Here is a 22,833-nt window from a genome sequence, read left to right on the forward strand (position 1 = left end):
CGAACACTAAAGTAGGCTACATTATTATTTCAGGCGATCAGCTGGGGCATAAAATTAGATATAATTAACATTCTGCTTTTTATTATAGAAGCCAGTACATCATATAGACGGCAAATTCAGCAATTCAGAAAGATTCGTTTATCGTCCATCTGTGGCAGCGGCATCTATAGAAATCGACCAATGAGAATGCTTGATGACAGCTTGCTGCGCGGGAGATAAGAGGAATCTTTGTGATTTAGGTTTGTGAATTTGCCAGCCGGCAGTATCTCAGGGTGACTGTTTTAGGCCTCTGTGACATGGTGGCAGCTCGAGAAATACAGCTCATAAAACAGTCGCAGGGCCGCCCACCATTACTTATTTACACAGTCCTGCCACGCGGCACATACCTTTGTAGTCGCAGTAGGTTCCATAGGCGAACAGGTTGAGGAGCTGGTACACCGGCGCATGAGGGCCCGTCTCCAGCTGTGGTTGAAAGGGGAAGAGGGGGGATGGGGGAGGGAGGGAGAGAGGAGAGACACAGAGGGCAGAACAAAGACGTGAGGAGATCTGTGTATGAAACGAACGGATGCCCGTTTCATAAGGAGTGAGCTCCTGCTGCGAGTCACAAGTCGGGTTTTTCCACCGACGTTATTTTGATGCGCGTTTTGAAGTCGCATCATCAGTCGTTTTTGAAAGGTTGAAACGGAAACGGCAAAGTTCGGGGGGGGAAAAAACTTCCTCAATCCCGCTAGAAAACTTTTCACACTCGCTTGAGGTGGGTTTTGCCTTTTTCCGAAAAAGGGGAGATGGAAAGACCTTTTTTTGAATAAGTGATGAGCTGAAGCCTGTGTTCTGGTTCCGGTCTGGCTGCTGCGATGTGACCGACCCAAACGGCCCGAGAATCCTGCAGCGGATCAAATGTTCCCGGTCCTAAAGTGTTGCACCCAAAGGCTCTGCATGCCTAAGATGCCTTTTGGACGGTGACTCCCACAACTGTTTGCTGCGGCTCGTTTCCCACGTACAGTATATATATATGGCGACATTGGCGAGCGTCAAAAGAATGGGCATTTCTCCTGTGATATTGGCCGTAATATTTACTCATCAACAACGCCAGAAAGAAAGAAATACGGCCATCATCAGATTATGTGACATAATAATGATTACTTCTCTTATGGCAAGTAACCATTGGAAAGCTCTCTCCATCTATACACATCTATACACTAGGGATGTGTGCGACTAGTCGTTTAATCGTTTAACCGCCTACTCATTTATTAACCGTTTAGTATTTTACTAGTCGGTTAAACGCTGCATCTTGTTCTTCACGCCTCCGCCTCGTTGTAAACAGGCTGAGCAGCATCTAACTCTGAATTAACTAATAATTTAGCCAATTGTATGTAACATACTAAATAAAAGCAAACGGCAATAAGAATGCAACGCCATGTAACTGGCTCGTTAAGTCTCGCATTCCAGGGAATTACGTTAACGGGTCTTATAGGCGTAAGTGGCTCGAGCGCAACTCGGAGGAGAGAAAACTATCTGAAGCTTTCTTTGTTGGAGTCCAGGTATGTTTTACAAGAAAGTGCTCGTCATTGTTGATGATAACATTATCTGACCTGGCTAACAGTGGATACTCGCTTGCTTGCTGTGTACCGAGCTCAAAGTAGTAGGCTACATTCTTTATTTTACCCCCCTGCACTGTCCGCTCCAAAAACAACTCTCTTATTTTGCGCGGTGACCGCCAGAAGTGTTAAAAGGACCTGGAAGAATTTGGCCCACTGTAAGGTCTGAACATAAGGTGAATACTTTGATATAAAAACCAATAAACGGGGCAACTCCAATCTTGAACAATCTCAGCTTGAGACGCCAGCTCTATTATTCTTCCGCTTCCAGCATAACCTAGCGTCAAGCGCCCCCACAACAACAACACACACTTCCGTTTCCTGTCTTCAACATAAGAGCATTGGCTGTCTAGAACGTAAACATAAATTATATAGCACCTTCATAAAAATAGCTTACACAATCATGCAAGACACGCTGGAACTCTGTCCTACAACATTATTCATAATAAATGCCATGCATTGCATTGGCAAACGTATCAGAAATGTATTTCTCTTTCATTTGTTCACCTTTATTCAGGCAGTTGTTGTTACATCAATAGAATTTAAATTAACAGCTTGTACTGAATGTTTGGGCTAAAATAGCTCCTAAATACACAAAACATTTGCATTTTAAACTTTTAATTTAATATGTATATTAAATTGCGAGTTTTCTTGCTTATAGACTAGTCGCAAATACAATTTGAGACTAGTCGGCGGGGAAATTAGTCGAAATTCCCATCCCTACTATACACACAACCTACTTCTTTTCTTAATAGCCGTTGATGGGAACGCACCTGATTCGAATTTTAAGATTGTTGGCCTTTCAAAAGTTCTCTTACAATTTGCGGAAAACCTGAATGGAAACGCCGCTAGCAAGCGTGAGAAGAAGCAGAGAAGGTGTGTGAAGGTGTGTGAACGTGTGTGTGCAGCGTACCTCTCTGACGTTAGGCAGCTCCAGGATGTCGGAGAAGACGTAGAGGCCGGGGGTCTCCAGCAGAGAGCTGACAGCCTGGGCCAGAGCTGGGCCTGACAGAGACAGGAGCTGCTCCACCTCCATCTGTCACCAGGGGGAACAAGGTCAGAGACATGGTTAGCAGGCTAGACAGGAGTACTACAGAGACAGAGTTATGATAATGTACAGGCAGGATCAGAGACATGGTTAGCAGGCTAGACAGAAGTACTACTACAGAGACAGAGTTATGATAATGTACAGGCAGGGTCAGAGACATGGTTAGCAGGCTAGACAGAAGAACTACAGAGACAGAGTTATGATAATGTACAGGCAGGATCAGAGACATGGTTAGCAGGCTAGACAGGAGTACTACAGAGACAGAGTTATGATAATGTACAGGCAGGGTCAGAGACATGGTTAGCAGGCTAGACAGGAGAACTACAGAGACAGAGTTATCATAATGTACAGGCAGGATCAGAGACATGGATGGTTAGCAGGCTAGACAGGAGAACTACAGAGACAGAGTTATGATAATGTACAGGCAGGGTCAGAGACATGGATGGTTAGCAGGCTAGACAGGAGAACTACAGAGACAGAGTTATGATAATGTACAGGCAGGGTCAGAGACATGGATGGTTAGCAGGCTAGACAGGAGAACTACAGAGACAGAGTTATGATAATGTACAGGCAGGGTCAGAGGCATGGTTAGCAGTAGAGCTGTGCATCTTCACTGATCTCACGATTCGATACGATTCGATTATACAAGTCAACGATTCGATTCGATTCGATTATACGATGCATCTCGATGCATCTCCGATGCATCTCGATGCATCACGATGCATCTTAAATCGAGGCATCACTTTTTCCGCAATACATGATTTATTTTTTCTCACTTTCTTTTTTCTCACTGTGTGGCTACTTTTAAAATAAAAGTGCATTTGGAATTGCATTGTATTATGATCCATAATTAAAATAAACAACTGCATGTACTTACATTCTATTTTATTTTATTATTAAAAAAAAAAAAAAAAAATTTTTTTTTTTTTTTTTTTTTAATAATCGATTTTTGATATTTGTTAATCGATTCAGAATCGTCCTATTAAGCATCGCGATGCATCTCTGAATCGATTATTTTCGACAGCTCTAGTAGAGCTGTGCATCTTCACTGATCTCACGATTCGATACGATTCGATTATACAAGTCAACGATTCGATTCGATTCGATTATACGATGCATCTCGATGCATCTCCGATGCATCTCGATGCATCACGATGCATCTTAAATCGAGGCATCACTTTTTCCGCAATACATGATTTATTTTTTCTCACTTTCTTTTTTCTCACTGTGTGGCTACTTTTAAAATAAAAGTGCATTTGGAATTGCATTGTATTATGATCCATAATTAAAATAAACAACTGCATGTACTTACATTCTATTTTATTTGATTATTAAAAAAAAAAAAAAAAAATTTTTTTTTTTTTTTTAATAATCGATTTTTGATATTTGTTAATCGATTCAGAATCGTCCTATTAAGCATCGCGATGCATCTCTGAATCGATTATTTTCGACAGCACTAGTTAGCAGGCTAGACAGAAGTACTACAGAGACAGAGTTATCATAATGTACAGGCAGGGTCAGAGACATGGATGGTTAGCAGGCTAGACAGGAGAACTACAGAGACAGAGTTATGATAATGTACAGGCAGGATCAGAGGCATGGTTAGCAGCAGGCTAGACAGGAGAACTACAGAGACAGAGTTATGATAATGTACAGGCAGGGTCAGAGACATGGTTAGCAGCAGGCTAGACAGGAGAACTACAGAGACAGAGTTATGATAATGTACAGGCAGGATCAGAGACATGGTTAGCAGGCTAGACAGAAGAACTACAGAGACAGAGTTATGATAATGTACAGGCAGGATCAGAGACATGGTTAGCAGCAGGCTAGACAGGAGAACTACAGAGACAGAGTTATGATAATGTACAGGCAGGATCAGAGACATGGTTAGCAGGCTAGACAGGAGAACTACAGAGACAGAGTTATGATAATGTACAGGCAGGGTCAGAGACATGGTTAGCAGGCTAGACAGAAGAACTACAGAGACAGAGTTATGATAATGTACAGGCAGGATCAGAGACATGGTTAGCAGGCTAGACAGAAGAACTACAGAGACAGAGTTATGATAATGTACAGGCAGGGTCAGAGACATGGTTAGCAGGCTAGACAGGAGAACTACAGAGACAGAGTTATGATAATGTACAGGCAGGGTCAGAGACATGGTTAGCAGGCTAGACAGGAGAACTACAGAGACAGAGTTATGATAATGTACAGGCAGGATCAGAGACATGGTTAGCAGGCTAGACAGAAGAACTACAGAGACAGAGTTATGATAATGTACAGGCAGGGTCAGAGACATGGTTAGCAGCAGGCTAGACAGGAGAACTACAGAGACAGAGTTATGATAATGTACAGGCAGGGTCAGAGACATGGTTAGCAGCAGGCTAGACAGGAGAACTACAGAGACAGAGTTATGATAATGTACAGGCAGGGTCAGAGACATGGTTAGCAGCAGGCTAGACAGGAGAACTACAGAGACAGAGTTATGATAATGTACAGGCAGGATCAGAGACATGGTTAGCAGCAGGCTAGACAGAAGAACTACAGAGACAGAGTTATCATAATGTACAGGCAGGATCAGAGACATGGTTAGCAGGCTAGACAGAAGAACTACAGAGACAGAGTTATGATAATGTACAGGCAGGATCAGAGACATGGTTAGCAGGCTAGACAGGAGAACTACAGAGACAGAGTTATTATAATGTACAGGCAGGATCAGAGACATGGTTAGCAGGCTAGACAGAAGTACTACAGAGACAGAGTTATGATAATGTACAGGCAGGATCAGAGACATGGTTAGCAGGCTAGACAGAAGTACTACAGAGACAGAGTTATTCTAATGTACAGGCAGGATCAGAGACATGGTTAGCAGGCTAGACAGGAGTACTACAGAGACAGAGTTATTCTAATGTACAGGCAGGATCAGAGACATGGTTAGCAGGCTAGACAGGAGAACTACAGAGACAGAGTTATTATAATGTACAGGCAGGATCAGAGACATGGTTAGCAGGCTAGACAGAAGTACTACAGAGACAGAGTTATTATAATGTACAGGCAGGATCAGAGACATGGTTAGCAGGCTAGACAGAAGTACTACAGAGACAGAGTTATTCTAATGTACAGGCAGGATCAGAGACATGGTTAGCAGGCTAGACAGGAGTACTACAGAGACAGAGTTATTCTAATGTACAGGCAGGATCAGAGACATGGTTAGCAGGCTAGACAGGAGAACTACAGAGACAGAGTTATTATAATGTACAGGCAGGATCAGAGACATGGTTAGCAGGCTAGACAGAAGTACTACAGAGACAGAGTTATGATAATGTACAGGCAGGGTCAGAGACATGGTTAGCAGGCTAGACAGGAGAACTACAGAGACAGAGTTATTATAATGTACAGGCAGGATCAGAGACATGGTTAGCAGGCTAGACAGAAGAACTACAGAGACAGAGTTATTATAATGTACAGGCAGGATCAGAGACATGGTTAGCAGGCTAGACAGAAGTACTACAGAGACAGAGTTATGATAATGTACAGGCAGGGTCAGAGACATGGTTAGCAGGCTAGACAGAAGTACTACAGAGACAGAGTTATGATAATGTACAGGCAGGGTCAGAGACATGGTTAGCAGGCTAGACAGAAGTACTACAGAGACAGAGTTATCATAATGTACAGGCAGGGTCAGAGACATGGTTAGCAGGCTAGACAGAAGTACTACAGCGAGACACACAGGAGCAGTTATGATAATGTACAGGCAAGCAGGGGTTTTCCTGCACAGAGGTCCACTCTGGGACCGAGGCTTTCATGGTCAGAGCGGCAGTCAAGTGATAATCATGTTACATTTAGAACCCGACCGATATATCGGTCCACCGATATTATCCGCCGATATTGGCCGATAACCGATATTTTTTTATTTTGTATTTTTTAAGTTATAGACAGCATGTCGTGTATATTTGATCTTTTTTCTTAACTCAAATTATATTTTATATTTGTTCTGTTTGTGTTTTTGTATTTGTAGTTATTTATAATTATTAGATTCCCAGTTCGGTTTACCGTTTCATTGCATTGATGTCATTTTGGACAATAAAGTTTATTGATAAGCTGTCAAATATCCTGCCTACATTACATATCTCAAGTCATGTCAACTCATATCTTTGTCAAGTGTTTGATATTTGAGGGATCATTGGAAAATAATTGTGTAATATAATGTGTATTATATAATATAAGAATATCGGCCGATATATCGATATCGGAATTTACTTACTTCCTAATATCAGTATCGGCATCGGCCTCCAAAATCCAGTATCGGTCGGGCTCTAGTGATAAGTGAGACGGCCCATGAAAAGTCACAATGAAACAGCATTATGTGCAGTTGCGTGCGGTTTCACTCTCAAACGTATACTGTATACTGTATCAGCACACGAATAGAATCACCAAACTTATTTTTACTGAATGTAAATAAGGCGTTTCAGTTCTCAGCCCTGATGGCCTACTTTGTGCGGATCTCTCTCTCAACACAGCACATTTACTTGAAATGACTAAAAATGAACAGTTACAAATCAAAGTTTTACCACATTGGGTCAAGAAATGTGGTCAAAAAACGGCTCAGTGTACTTACTTCATTTCATTTCTCTCCCTGTCTCTCCTACAAAGCGCAGCGGGCCACGGAGCCGTACGCTGTTTCTCCACCATGTCCTGGCCTTAAGGCGAGGGGTTCCCCGGCCCACAACTGCTCAATTGCCAACTGTGCATGCACCAAGCACAATGCGAGCACGACCGATACTGGATTTTTTATGCCGATACCGATATTAGGGAGTAAAAAAAAGCTGATATTGATATATCGGCCGATATTCTTATATTATATATACATATTATATTACACAATGTTTTTGCAATGATCCCTCAAATATCAAACACTTGACAAAGATATGACTTGACATGACTTGAGATATGTAATGTAGGCAGGATATTTTACAGCTTATCAATCAACTTTATTGTCCAAAATGACATCAATGCAATGAAACAGTCAACTTAACTCAGGATTTAATAATTATAAATAACTAGAAATACAAAAACACAAATAGAACAAATATAAAATATAACTTGAATTACGAAAAAAGATCAAATATACACAACATGCTGTCTATAACTTAAAAAATACAAAATATATCGGTAACATATCGGCCGATACCGATATGGGTTATCGGCCAATATCGGTGGACCGATATATCAGGTGAGCGGGCAAAATACTGGAAATACTGAAAATGAGCGTGCTCTGACTACACACTAACTCCAAATCAAGCTTCTTTTTTTTACTGTATCAATTTAGAGAATTTCAAAGTTAAAGTCTCACATTTGTAGCTTTAAATGTCTGAAACTTGGGGTGCTGTGAAAACACATTGTTCCATCATTTCTGACAATGACTGATATATTTGTGTTCAGGATAACCCCTGACTATACAATAACCCAAAAGTTCAATGTACTGTACATACGACAGTAAGCCACAATCATGCGTAGTCACCCCCCAAAAGCCCATTCTGAGCAACGGGAAACTCTGGTACCGTACAGGACAGGTGATCCAAATCAAGCAAACACCAGCATCAAGGTTCTGTTTAGCAAATGTTAGGTCTATTTGGCCTGATTTTGGTCCGATTGTATCATAGACAGAATGGTCCGGCTGAAGCGTACATCTACATTGTGAAGGATGAAATGTGGTTGGATTTTTTTGTATTTATTCTTTCTTTTTTTTTTACAATACACACAAGTGAAGTAGTGATATTGAGAAACATCTAATTATGCACCTCACTGAAATCCCAAGACCATATAATATGATAAATCAAAGAGATTAGTCGACGGAAGAGAATTTAATTGGAGACATTTACCAGATGGCTACATGAGCGCAGCAAATAAATGTAATACAGCATTCCAAAAAGGCCAATTGAAATATTCTAAATCACATCAAAAGTAAACGTCGGATTGTAGTTGATAATAATAGATGTTAACTAGAACAACCGCACCGCCGACAAGTGAGCAGTCGACGTGCATGTCTGTCCAGACTTTGACGTTTGAGTCAAATGTGAAGAAATTTCGTGTTGACGAGCATGAAACGAGCAGTTGTGATGTCACAGTAACCCTGAACTTTGACCACCAAAATCTAATCAGTTCATCCTTGAGTCCAAGTGGATGTTTGAGACGAATTGGAAGAAATTCCATAAAGGTGTTCTTGCGATATCGCGTTAAAGAGCCATGGAAATGGGTTTGGTGAGGTGACAGTGACCTTGAACTTTGACCTTTAACCACCTAAATCTAATCAGTTCATCCTTGAGTCCAAGTGGACGTTTGAGCCAAATTGGAAGAAATTCCGTGAAGCCGTTTCCGAGATATTGCGTTAACGAACTTGGGAATGACATTCGTGAGGTCAGTGACCTTGAACTTTGACCACCAAAATCTAATCAGTTCATCCTTGAGTCGAAGTTTGAGGCAAATTTGACGAAATTCCGCCAAGGCGTTCCTCAGATATCACGTTAACAAACACCGGACGGACGGAGGACGGACGAACGGACAACCCGAATCCATAATGCCTCCAGCCTGGCTATCGCCGGCGGAGGCATAAAAATATAGTGTGAGTGAGTGTTAGGTCAATGTTTTGTTTTTTTAACAATTATATAAGCATAAAAGTCCCAAAAAATACAAATACCACATACGTATGCCTGCCTACCTACATAATCATAAACATACATTTCAAACACAAACATATCCCCCTCTCCCCACACAGGACCCCCCAATCCACAACTCCAGAAACACACCAAAGTGGGGGGGGGGAGAGAGCGAGAGAATCACTTCAAAACGGTCCTTCAGTGAGCCAGCTACACCTACACCACATGCCAATTGTAGTATATGCGCTCAGCAGTAGCCCCATTAAATCTGCCATCCGAGATCTCCAAATAAACAATATCCAAAAAGGTGAGGACCCAGTGTCTCATGCAAAGCGAGTGAGAGGAAGTTTCCACCACGTTAGGTCAATGTTAATTGCTACATAATGATTGTCTGTACTCGCCTGCCTGTGGGCCTGGGCCCTGTCTCTAGAATAGAATGGTAGACCAAAATGCCATCACAATCTCCCATAAATGCTCTATTAATAATGATCATCATATCTCGTTACTGGGACCCCATGGCATGTAGCTAACTTTGCAATGCTCTTCAAAAACCATTGGCTAACCACCCAGTCCCTAGTTGAAAGGGATACTGCCTGGGCAACAAATTGAATGAACAAACACACTCTTTCCTCACTCTCTCCTCCTCAACGTCTGCTAGCAAGACACCCTTATGCAAAGCACTTAACCCCAATTATCCAGTAAGGGCTGCTCAGTGGCCAACAGTGGAAGTGCAGTGTGGGTAGCTGTGGGTAGCTCCTTTGTGGCTAACACATATATTGCAATGTGGAGCAGCAGCACTGCATGTATATTCATCAACCCATCCCCCTGGATAGAACCCAGATGGAAATGTATCATTGGGCTGAAGGTAAGAGCAGTGATGGGACTCTGCCTGTGGCTCTAAGAGATATTTAGACTGACTCCACAAATTGCATCCGAGCAGAAATACAGAAGTGCACACTGCAGTAGAATCTTATGTTGATGCTCTGTTTATTTTGGTGTGGCTCTAAATTAGGCCTGCACGATATGAGGAAAATCTGCGATGTGCGATAATAACATTGTTCAATATAGCGATGACGATACGACTTGCGATAAATAAACAAATATTAAAGTATGCATATTAGCTATACAGTTCCTATGTCTTTCTGCTTTAATAATGCTAACATAGACCCCAAACATAGCCTATGCCCACTGAATAAAGAAATGAAATACACACTGACTCTAGCTGAAACTACACACAGCGTGTTTGGGCTTTGGCAGAGGGGCGGAGCGCACTGTTGCAAGGGAAAGGTGTACGCTGGATTTACAACACAAGACAAAATGATCAGATGCTGAGTGATAATGCATGACGCATGTCAATAAAACCACTTTTGTTATTCGTTGCGTTTCAGTCTTTGTGATGTGTTTATTGCGCATGTTCATATTGCGATGATGATGAAAATATGATTAATTGTGCAGCCCTACTCTAAATCAGTATGCCCCTGTTTGTATTCATTTATTTATTTTTGATACTGGAACACACTACAGTAAGTGACAATACCAAAACATGAAAGATAACAAAGTGGGCTGCCAATTTGACCATATTCTTGCCCAGATGAGTTCCAATCTGTTTTGCATGGAAACTGAGAGACACGTACCCCACACTCCATTCAAAAGCTCTGGCAGCTTCATGTGGCTTTGCAAACATGCAGTTTGTAGATCAGGGATAGGCAAGGCAACCATGTACCTTGAGGGACATGCAAGGCTATATGTAAGCCGCTGATAGACATGGCTATAATATACCGCGATATCAAAACGTGACAATATGTATCGTTGACATTAAATCTCATATCGCGAGAAAAAGAAGCTGAAGATGGTGGCACTGATCTGCATCTGATCGCAGTGTAGAAGCTATTTGAAATAGCCTACACTGCGATTTATAACTGAATCCTGGACATGCAGAGCTGGTGTTTGGGATGTCTTGGGCTACACTCTGAGCATACTGGGGGCAGCAGCTCAGCTTGAGGGAGACTTTGGAGGGAATTGTAGCCTACATGAAACATGAAAGCTGGAACATCCCCACCCCCTACTAACTACTTAAAACAATTAAAAAATATATTGTGAATATATGCCATTGTTCTCTTGTTTTAATAAAAAAAAAGACTCTTAATGTGTCATTTTTCCTCCGTGGTATCAAAAACGGTATGAGTGAGTGAGTGAACTCTGAGCGAGTTCATGTCAATTCTGCTCATAAATACATAATACCTGCTTCTTGCCTTTTAGGGGTATTTTTTTCTCTTCAGTTACACAGATATCGTGATGTATCGTAGGTTAAATTTCTTCCAATATATCGATTATCGCAGAATCGCTGTATCGTGATAATATCGTTATCGAGGGCCATGTATCGTGACCGTATCGTATCGTGAATTACTCCGCGATTCCCACCCTGCCCAACACTGATGGCAAGTAGAAAAGCTACAAAGTCACATTCTGTATTGCAATGAATTGTGGATGATTAAATCAGTGAAGTCTGATTAAATCAGTGAAGTCTGCACCAAGCGGACTCTCTGGAAGTCTGCAGATAGTCTGTTTGAGTGGCCCCTGGTGGACTGGATGGATTGTGGATTTGGACAGCCCTCAGCACTCGCAGACTTGGAATGCACCCGCAAAGTAAATGGTAAAATGGTAAATGGCCTGCATTTATATAGCGCTTTTATCCAAAGCGCTTTACAATCAGTAGATAGTCTACATTCACCCATTCATACACCGATGGCGGCAGGCTGCCACGCAGGGTGCCTACACACCATCGGGAGCAAGGAGGGTTAAGTGTCTTGCCCAAGGACACAACGACAGCAGCTGGGAGGGAGCGGGGATCGAGCCGCCAACCCTTGCGTCATTGGCCGACCCGCTCTACCTCCTGAGCTAAAGCCGCCCGCAAAGTCCGCCAGTCTGCAAGTGTGCTCAAGTCCGGACGTTTGGATTGGACCCAAGTGATTTCAATGATTAGGCTAGTTCCTCCTCTCTGTGGTTGAAGGTGTGCTAATCGGTGAAAGCACCTGCTGTAGCTTCCACCTTCAGTCAGGACGGCTGAATCACTGCCGATCTTTCGGAAAAGACTAAAGACACACCTTTTCATGCTCCATCTGGGCCCTTCTTGAACTAACTTCTTTCTCTCTCTAAAAAAAAAAAAAAATACTACTAACTTAACTTTACCACTATTCCTTCAGATGTTGTAGTTGTCATAGACTGTGTTGCATAGTTGATTGCTCTATTGCTGACAAAAATGTGTTATTGTAGGTCGCTTTGGATAAAAGCGTCTGCCAAATGACGTAATGTAATGTAATGTAATCTGTAGTCTTTGGTTGGAATGAAAACCTGCAGGTACTTTTGCTCCCGCATGGCCTATGCCTGTTGTAGATCATAAAGAGCCTTCAGAAATAAGGCTCCCCTGTATAATTCGGCCTATGTAATGCCAAATGTAAATTTTTCGGACTGGTTCGCCGCCTGTTATTCCCATAATCGTCTCACACCAAAATACATTGAGGAGTGCGGCCGCAATATACTGTGAAGCAATTCTAAAATGTTGGTTTTATTGAAATCCAAGTGTTGCATGGTGGATTACTTGTACTAGTGGGGACTGCACTCGAATGCAATAAATAGCTTTAATGTTCTTTGCCAAATGTGCCAAAGAACATTAAAGCTATTTATTGCATTCGAGTGCGGTCCCCACTTCTCCTTTCTTCCATTAAGTCTTTTTGGGACGACGCACCAGTCTGAGCGCAGTGGTAACTATTATTTTCGGATTACTTGTAGTAGAAATATTGCCGCAACTGAGCAAATCTGCACCACGCGGCCACCTTATTATAGTAGCAAGATGATGCATTTTTCAATGGCTGCTAGTCACTGAAACCTGTAAATTATGTTCTTCTAACCAGCATGTATGTATCTCTTGGTGATCAAGCTGCAACCTCAAATCCTGACTTAATATTTATAGATGCACAGTGGAGAGCATACTGACCAGCTGCATTACATTACAGCAGGGATACTCAACTTGCTTTGCCCGGGGGCCACTTTCGTGAAATGATAGAAGGCCAGGGGCCAGTTAATAAACAATCAATAATATACATTTTTCTGTAGCCGATTGTAGGTTTTTGGGGTGTCAGTCGGAGTTTAGTCTGACAATGTTGTGCACACCGGATAGTTAGTTAGGTTAAGTTAGTTAGGTTAAGTACATACATAAGTGCCTGGGTAGCGAGCAGACGGCAGTATTTGACAATTGAGCAGCTAAATCATAGTTTATTGAAAGATATTCCATATTCCAGACTGAAATGCTATAACAGAAGTGGAGTATTGGCCAGAATGACATGAACATTTGGACACTTATTCAGCAGGTATCTTGCATGTTGCGTTCAGGTGCACTGTAAAAAAAAAAAAAAAAAAAAAAAATCCATCGTGGGCCAGGGGGGCCCACGGGCCGCAAGTTGAGTATCACTGCATTACAGTCTGGCATGGCAGCTCCACTGTGGCTGACCGCAGCGAGGCTCTCCAGCGGGTGGTAAAAGCCGCCCAGCATATCACTGGGACTGCAGGACATCTTCGATAAGAGATGTCTCAGGAGAGCCCGGTGCATCAGCAAGGACCCATCACTGCCCAGCCGCCATCAGCTGTTTAATACCGGTCCGGACCATCATACAGTCACGGAGCTGCAGACTGGAGAACAGCTTTTCCCCATGAGCGGCAACGCTAGTGAGTAACTATGGACACGGATTGTGCAATAATGGTAATTGCACTGTGCCATACTTTTCATGATGACTAGGCTATGTAATATTACCCATGACTTAATGCAGTAGTTCTCAAACGTTTCACATCGAGGACGCCACAAATTGACACAAATTAGACCATGGACCCTCAGAGGCCATTTACACCTGGTGCTAACATGTGTTTTCTGTGATCAGATTGCAATCAGATTGTGTTTTAATCACTTGAAATGCCACGTGTAAACACCCCCAAAACGCATTGAAACAGGATTGCAATCTGATCGGCCAAACCACCTCCGGAGGTGGTCAGGGATGCATTGTGTGTACACATTGAACACAAGTGTAAACGCAATGTGTCCTCTCAATCTGGATACAGCAACTTTATGCGGATTGAGAGGACAACCATTTCTGCAATCAGATTGCAATCAGATTGTAATCAGATTGCAGAAAATGCATGTTAACACCAGGTGTAAATGGAATCAGGCTTAAGTGATAAAATACAATCTGATCACAGAAAACGCATGTTAACACCAGGTGTAAATGGCCTCTCTCATTTGATAAGATTTCATCTTAGGCATCTGCTTTTAGATGTTTTATTACAGAAAGTGTGTGAAACCCATGACCAAACTACTACTTGTACTATTGATGTGACCACTGTGCCGCATACTTCGTTTGTAATCTACTTGATTACTATGGCTATTAAAATATCTTGAATCTTGAAAAATAGTCATTCATTCTGTCATTGTGTTACTTATGGTTGGAATTCTAGTGGACATAAATTATTCCCCTTTTTGCTGGGGGACTCCTGTGTGGTGTTTGAAAAACAGATACAATCACAAAAGCTTATTATGAGTAACGTTATAGACTAATACACGTAATTAAATATGACATAATGTTAGGGAACAACCCTCTGTGTGTCATAGAGATGAATGGTATGTGCTGTCAGGTAGCATTAAACGCTAAACCAGCTAACGCTAAGTTAACCATTATATCTGTCAAGAGACATTCGTGTAAACAAGACAGAGCTGAATACAGAGGTACACATAAATATGTCCATGTACATATAAAGTTAACGTTACTACACTCGTTTTTATTTTATTTTGGTATTAACGTTATTCGTGCACGATGTGTCATGCTAGCTAGCGTTATTAGCACGGCTGCTAGCGAGTACCGCAAGGCTTCCTTTAGCTTTTAGCTTTCAGGGTACGCTAGTCGTTAGGCCTCATCTATTTTATTCCCTTCTAAACGGGCAAACCACAAGACAGTATTGCATAAACAGCATGAAATGAGGTATGCACGAAGATATATGCACATACACGTATTAAAACAAATGTCCTGCGTATGAAAATGTTACCTTATGTTGGTTTCTAGTTGATAGCCTCCTCTCTCTCGAGTGTTGAGTTCCGCAGCGTCAATTCAGCACACGTTTGACAACAAAGGAACGTAATCCCTCATTGGACAGCAATGGAAAGTGGGAGGGGCAATGTTAACTGTCACTTGAGTTCAGAGAGAACAGCGCCATCTCGTGGTGACAATAACCTCCATCTCACATTTCAAACAAGCCTACAAACATGCTAGAAAACACCTGTAATCACTGATCCGATTTTGATAGATATTACTCCTAGGTTTTAATTTTTGTTGTTGCTGTTTGATTGTATTGATGAATGAATGAATGTTTGTAAATGTAATGTTTTGTCAGGTTTGTATAATTGTATGTATATGTAGTGCAATTGAACATGTTTTGTATATTAATTTAGTTTCATGTATTTAGTTTCATGTGCTGCAGAACAGGAACCTGCTGAAAACCAGTTTGTAACTGAGTCAGGCCAGTTAAATGTACATGTGAAATGTCATTTTTATCCCTTCCTGTATAAATAAAGTAAACTGAATAAAGTGAACTGAACTGAACTGACGTCTGCTTTATTCTACAGAGAATCTGGGCACCGACCGGCACCGACCCAGTACTTTTGATGTAAAAAAAAAAAGGTATGATGATAGACTCTGGGGGTTCCCAGATTGACCGCCATGTAGAGCAGTGGTTCTCACACCTTTAAATTGACAAAGGTACGGACCCCCATTTGATAAGATTTTTAATTTTAGTTGTTTTATTACAGAACATGTATTTTAAAAAATTGTCATACAGTCTATCATTGTGTTACTAATGGATGGAATTTTAGTGAAAATTAATTATTTACCTTTTTGCTGGGGACCCCTGGAATCCCCTCAAGGACCTATGATGGGGGTCACCCATCGACATATAAATAATATACCTCAATGGGCTCACCAGAAACCCAAGTTGAGAACCACTGCTGTAGAAAATAGGGCTACAAAACTGTTTCAAAAAGACAATTTTATTCACATTAATTTAGCGCTGAAAAAACTGTTTACATACTGGAGCAGGCAAGGGAAGCAGTCAGCTTCAGGGTTATCCCAAACCAGGGGTGCAGCGAACAATGCTGGGCCCCTCCTACCCCACTGCATTTAATTTAATACAGTTTGTGGATCCCTTAATGCAGGGGAGCTCAACCTTTTATAATTCAAGGCCCACTTCTGATTGTTAAAACATTTCCAAGGACCACCTTCCCAAATAAATGATAGGCTATCATTCTGATATCATTCTGATATCTGAGGTCTTTCGTGACCGACTAGATGGCTACTCTGAGAAAGAAAAAAAATTACGTTTTTTTGGACGTTTGGATGATTTTTAGCCATATTTAGAGGAATATCAAATTTGAAATTAACAGTTGTGATGTCATTATTCAGTCTTAAACACCAATATTTGATCCTTTTCTCACTCACTCACCACTTGCTCTCCGTGCAGGGCTTGAAATTAGCTTTTTTGACCACCTGCCAATATGGCTGCTAGAAGTTACCAGCCAATTAGAATTTCCACTAGCCAAAATGTTTTTCTTGAAATAAACCATAATATGAGTGGGGTAATTTAAACATAAGTATCAGTAAGTGGCCCGGGATTCTCAAAGCCTGTGTTGAGGGTCACACGAACAATAATGCACTCTTGAAGCGAAATAAATCCAAAACCAACAAGTTTATTATTTACATTTTTTACTTCAACGTAGAACAGTCATTTCTTACACATGAGATTACTTTTAGCCTTTTAGTCATAAAGATGATTGAAAGATATTCCATATTCCAGACTGAAATGTTATAACAGAAGTGCAGTATTGGCCAGAATGACATGAACATTTGGACACTTATTCAGCGGGTATCTTGTATGTTGCGTTCAGGTGCACTGTAAAAAAATAAAAAATAAAACACTCTCTCATATTTAGGGGGACAAAATGTCCCCATGTCCCCCCGATTCCGGCTCCTATGCCATGGCCCAGTGGTTGAGAAACACTGCCTTAATGTACACCCCCCATCCCTTCTTCCATCACTTGCCCCACACTAGTGCCTAAATGCTAATGACAGATTTCCCAACAATTGCATTTTCAAAGAAATCTCATATGCATGCAACATTTACGAGTTTGCATTATTGCAACCATAACAACTTTATTGTTATCATCCTCCACTTCCAGCCTCTTTTTTTTTTACTACACAAGCATGATAAAAAAAGAAATGCTGGCTGATGTGTAGTTTCAAGACTTTCTCGTTGTGCTGTTCTTGCCTGCTGCACAGAGGTTCAGCTGAACTGGATGGCATCCATCTGGCAGATGCGTTTGTAGATGTGATCACAAGGAACATCAGACCATGTCCTCGCGTGGCTGTCTAAAACAGCACAGTCCTCTCCGTGCTCTCCTCCTGACTGGTGGTTATCTGGCTCAGATATTGAGCCCCACTCACTCCAATATCTGTGACAGAAGGAACGAGAAAGAAAGTGGGATAGATGCCAAATATACCGAAGTACGACTTTGCAGTGATAAATGTAGGCGTGGTCACGGCTGCCAGAATGATTCTCAGATTATGGAAAAGTGCATCCTCTCCAGATTTAAAAAAGTGGGTAGAATTCATGTTGGAAATAGTATCATATGAACACATGTTGGCAAGAGTCAATGATAGAAATGATGATTTCAAAATGGCATGGGACCGCTTCTTTGGCTGGGACGCTGTGATGTGGCTATATTATATTATATTATATTGCTTTAATTATTTTATTTATTTTTTGCTGTGAATATATCACTGAACCAAGTATGTTCATTTATTACAGGCCTGGAAATAGGAAATATTGTATAAGTGAAAGTAAAAATTATGTGTGTAAATAAAAAAAAAACTTTATTTACAAAAAAAAAGGGATATATAGGGCAAGATATAAATAACGACAGTGAACAATGCCTTCAGACATTTAAAGGCCCGATCTGTCTATTTGCAGTACGACATCCCCCGTTTAAACAGGCTCACTGCCGGATTCGTTACTGGATCGATGAGATTTCTTCATCTGAAAAGCGTAGGTTTTGATATAATGACTGAGAGTATGTAGGCCTATCTGTTGAATGTGAATTATTTTACATTTATTTTGACTGTACACTTACACTGCATTGGTAAACATCATTAAACAGGTCGGTATTTTGAATTCTGTGAAATTCTTCTGACACATACTCTCCTCAAAACCTAAATGGTCAAATGATTTCAGGATTGTATTATTTTATTAATACATAAATAACTGCAACACAATAAGTCACAGAATAAGATAGGCTTACTTGTTTTGCAGCGTTGTGTTGTCCACCCATCTCCAGTCTCCTTCATTCGCCAGATCAGACAGGCCAATCCAGAAGTGGTAATCAAATCCACCGACTCTTCTGGCTTCTTTTTCCAGAGCCTCCTAGAAATAAACACAAAGGTCAATGACAAAGGTCAAAGGTAGTTTTATTGTCCCCGCAGGGAAATTGGTTTGCAGCCAGGAAATATAAAATACACACATAGTGCAGCACAAGCACTAAAAACAGGCACAAAAAATACTCACATAAAACAACAAGTACTAAAAACAAACAAACACTTAACACAGTTGTTGTTTTGTATGCACGCACACGCACACGCACACACACACACACACACACACACACACACACACACACACACACACACGCAGTGTCTCAGTGGACGTTTGTTTTCCTTTCTTGTGGACAGTGCACAATAACCCACCTACTGTTTATGTTGGTTGTGCTTTTAGAAGGTTTGTGGATCCGTCCCAATCCAACCATAAATTATCAATGCCAATTAGGCCTAATACATGACGCATACAAATGAGCCAGTGATTATCAATTGAACATGGAGATCGCATACAGGTGTGTGTGTGTGTGCAGTCACTGGATATAGGTTAGTCCAGAGCCGTATAGATAGTAGAGTCCCGACATCTCCATTCACTCCAATGGACCAGTTTTTTTTTACTCTCAAGAGTTCCAGGAAGTAAGGTCCTGGATTAAGCAGCACTGTCGAGTTGCAGCAAAATAGACAGTTTGTGTTGTACTCTGAAAGGGTTTTTCCCCCCCTTGAATCAAATTGTACATTATCAGCTTTATTTTAGCATGCAAAAGTAGCGCGAGACCCATTCCTGGCTGTTCATTGGCTAATGAGTCTCGCATTTTTGGTCCGCCACTCTCTCTCTAGAGGACACTAGGTTAGTCATACTTCTAGTAATCCTAGGGATCCTATGTACATTTTGATCAAATGGGCCATGTTCAGACTAGGAGGCCAAATCTGATTTGTGAACTTTAGTGACCTATTAATTACTTTATCCAGATTGGATTTATGAGTCTGGACGAACCAAGTCTGATTTGTGTCACTTGTCCCAAATCACATATGGAGGTAGTTTACAATCTGCTTTCGACTGATGTGACTTCAGTGCGGACGCGCAGATCCACCAAATCTGATTTGAATGTCACTCGCAACTCGTCATCAAATGCTTCTGCGCAGGAAAACCACGTCACCAACGTACGTATTTACTGACGCCCACGTCGTTACCATAGCAACCCATGCAGATAGGCTGTTTAGGTCTGGACACACAGAACAGATCCGACTTGAGAATCAGATTTGTGGCAGTGCGGACACACTCCCAAATCAGATTTGGGAAACCAATCAAGATAATGATGATTAATGACTTTATCAGCAAATCAGATTTGCCTGTAATGTGAACATGGCCTTAGATCCCTCTAAGTACCCCCCCCCCACACACACACACACACACACACACACACAGAAGCACACCTACATGCTGTTCCATGGTGTGCAGTATGGCAAGATGGCTGCCCATCTCTGTACAGCCGTCTCTGCTCTTCAGCCAGTCTAGTTTGTCGTTGCTGACGCTGTAGCATTTCTCTCCTGTATGAAGCCAGTCTTCAGGACACTCCCTGCACGCCATCACTGCTCAGAGCGGAGGGGGACAATGAAGACAGAGGGGGACAATGAAGACAGAGGGGGACAAATGAAGACAGAGGGAGACAATGAAGACAGTGGGGGACAATGAAGACAGAGGGGGACAATGAAGACAGTGGGGGACAATGAAGACAGAGGGGGACAATGAAGACAGAGGGGGGCAATGAAGACAGTGGGGGACAATGAAGACAGAGGGGGACAATGAAGACAGAGGGGGACAATGAAGACAGTGGGGGACAATGAAGACAGAGGGGGACAATGAAGACAGAGGGGGGCAATGAAGACAAGAGGGGGACAATGAAGACAGAGGGGGACAATGAAGACAGAGGGGGGCAATGAAGACAAGAGGGGGGGCAATGAAGACAGAGGGGGACAATGAAGACAAGAGGGGGACAATGAAGACAGTGGGGGACAATGAAGACAGAGGGAGACAATGAAGACAGTGGGGGACAATGAAGACAGAGGGGGACAATGAAGACAGAGGGGGACAATGAAGACAGAGGAGGACAAATGAAGACAGAGGGAGACAATGAAGACAGAGGGGGACAATGAAGACAAGAGGGGGACAATGAAGACAAGAGGGGGACAATGAAGACAGAGGGAGACAATGAAGACAGAGGGGGACAATGAAGACAGAGGGGCAGAACAGATATAGTAAAAGAGCATGTAGCGGAGTTCAGGGCCGGTTCCAGAACAAGATGACTAGGGATGCATCCTAGATAGGAAGGGGTGCACATGCACGGGCCGACCCGGGTGGCCGGCCGCCCGAAAAATTTGACATGTTATTTTACAAAAAATAATGCATTTTACCATCATTTCAAGTAGAATGATACCAGCCAAGCAAGAATATTTCAAGTGTTTGAAGTGCGTTACTGAAATATTTGGACCATATAATGATAATACAATTATCTCAACCTTAAAAGGTTACATATAGGTGCCAAAAAGCCATAAATTCACATCAAAGAACAAAAAAACGACAATTATAATTCAAGTTTAAACAGTAAAGTGTGCAGCTGCAGCATTTATTAAAAAAAAACAAAAAAAACACTCTTTTCAACTGAGCATGCAGACAATTAAAATAAGGGTGCAATACGTGCTTTTGCACCCCTGTAAAACCGGGCCTGGCGGAGTTACGTCAATGTTGTCTTGCCTTTCTGTGAGCAGTTCTGGCCCAAGTGGGTGCAGTTGTCACACAGTTGGATGTAGCGTTTCTGCATGGAGTGCAGCTTCAGAGTCAGAGCTGCAGACTCCAAGGGCGTACCAGGCACAGGCCTGCTAAACACTGACAGAGAGAGAGAGAGGGAGATTCTGTTTGCCATTATGTCTAAAGACCACGACAGTTCATTTACTCAAGGCGTTATCAGGAGAAAAGGAAACAACGATCAATCTTGCTGCGAAGTGTATATGTCAAAATGTCAGCAAATATGGGAGAAAATGTAAATATTCAGAATGATTTTGTCTTGTAAGAAATCGACCTGCCATCGCTCCCAATATCCTATACTATTCCATGATTGGAAGTTGGAAACCCTCATAACTGTTTTGCTCGCACCTGTGTTTACCCTGCTTTTTGGACACAAAATGGCCCCCGTGAAAAGGGTCTATTGTGACTTGTGAGGTCAGATGATATCAAAGTCCATGAAGCTGCATGTGTATCATGCAGAGTGCTGTTTGTAGTGATTCACCTTGAATGATAGTTAACTGCCAACTGGGCTGAAAGTGTTATTTTGGCTACTGAATCACTTCGAGCGGGGGTGTCAAACATACGGCCCTGGGCCCGGGCCAGAACTGGCCCACAGGATGACTTTGCAAAGTGTGAAAATTGCACAGAGAAGTCCTTCAATCCAATGTGATGCACTTGTGAAGGCTAAGAGGTACCAGGTTTCAGGAGCAAGTTAAATATTAAGTAGCCTATTCATGTTATCTGTATTCATGACTAAATAAATGGTAAACTATTTTCAATACCCTTGAATATAGAGACGAATTGCACAGTTGAAGGCAATAGGTTATAGACGCTGGTTTAGCTGGCTCAGCCTGGCTGGGGGCGTGGTCAGGGTGGGGTAAATTCCCCCGTTCTATCCATTCAGCAAAGTTAGAATTGAGCTGATAGCCCAGCCCAGGCAGACACGATCGGGGATTTACCCACCGCAGTAAACGCACATCTGAGCAGACGTCTTGTGTTCTGCTCTACAACCCCCAAACCTGTAGTTTAGAGCCGCAGCACAGTCTTTTGGTGAGTCAGCCCATGAGATATATGGGCGGTTTTACCCCACTCGCGCGCCAGCCGTTTAACATTTTGTGGGCGTTCCCAGACATGCGGACTGTCTCTATTGCAATGCACAGTTACAGACAGTAGATTTCATATGATAGGCCCGCCTATGGTAGCTGAGATAACCTTAAGTGAAAACGTGTTGTTAAAATGTACCTGCAGGCCTAATCTTTACACTAAAAGACTCATTTGACGTTTGGAGATG

The 22,833-nt window shown here is 42.0% G+C and overlaps 2 protein-coding genes across 2 annotated transcripts in view; both read right to left on the reverse strand.

Moving 5' to 3' along the window:
* The window catches only part of LOC310798790 (COP9 signalosome complex subunit 7a-like), a 33,575-nt gene extending 18,119 nt beyond the window's left edge, over positions 1 to 15,456 (reverse strand). Inside the window, exons 1-3 of the mRNA XM_083661342.1 lie at positions 15,390 to 15,456; positions 2,512 to 2,634; positions 387 to 462 (exon numbers count right to left, since the gene is read on the reverse strand). Of these exons, the coding sequence (XP_083517468.1) occupies positions 387 to 462; positions 2,512 to 2,634 (199 nt within the window). The 5' untranslated portion in view covers positions 15,390 to 15,456. The remainder of the gene's footprint in view (positions 1 to 386; positions 463 to 2,511; positions 2,635 to 15,389) is intronic.
* A 2,063-nt stretch (positions 15,457 to 17,519) lies between these two features.
* Positions 17,520 to 22,833, reverse strand: part of LOC310798722 (glucosylceramide transporter ABCA12-like) — a gene marked incomplete at its 5' end in the record, with an annotated part of 37,019 nt that continues 31,705 nt past the window's right edge. Inside the window, 4 exons of the mRNA XM_083661276.1 lie at positions 17,520 to 17,844; positions 18,691 to 18,812; positions 20,199 to 20,350; positions 21,513 to 21,644. Coding sequence (XP_083517402.1) covers positions 17,676 to 17,844; positions 18,691 to 18,812; positions 20,199 to 20,350; positions 21,513 to 21,644 — 575 coding nt within the window. The remainder of the gene's footprint in view (positions 17,845 to 18,690; positions 18,813 to 20,198; positions 20,351 to 21,512; positions 21,645 to 22,833) is intronic.

The sequence above is a fragment of the Poromitra crassiceps genome (genome assembly GCF_964638095.1).
Source record: "Poromitra crassiceps genome assembly, chromosome: 26".
Taxonomy (NCBI): domain Eukaryota; kingdom Metazoa; phylum Chordata; class Actinopteri; order Beryciformes; family Melamphaidae; genus Poromitra; species Poromitra crassiceps.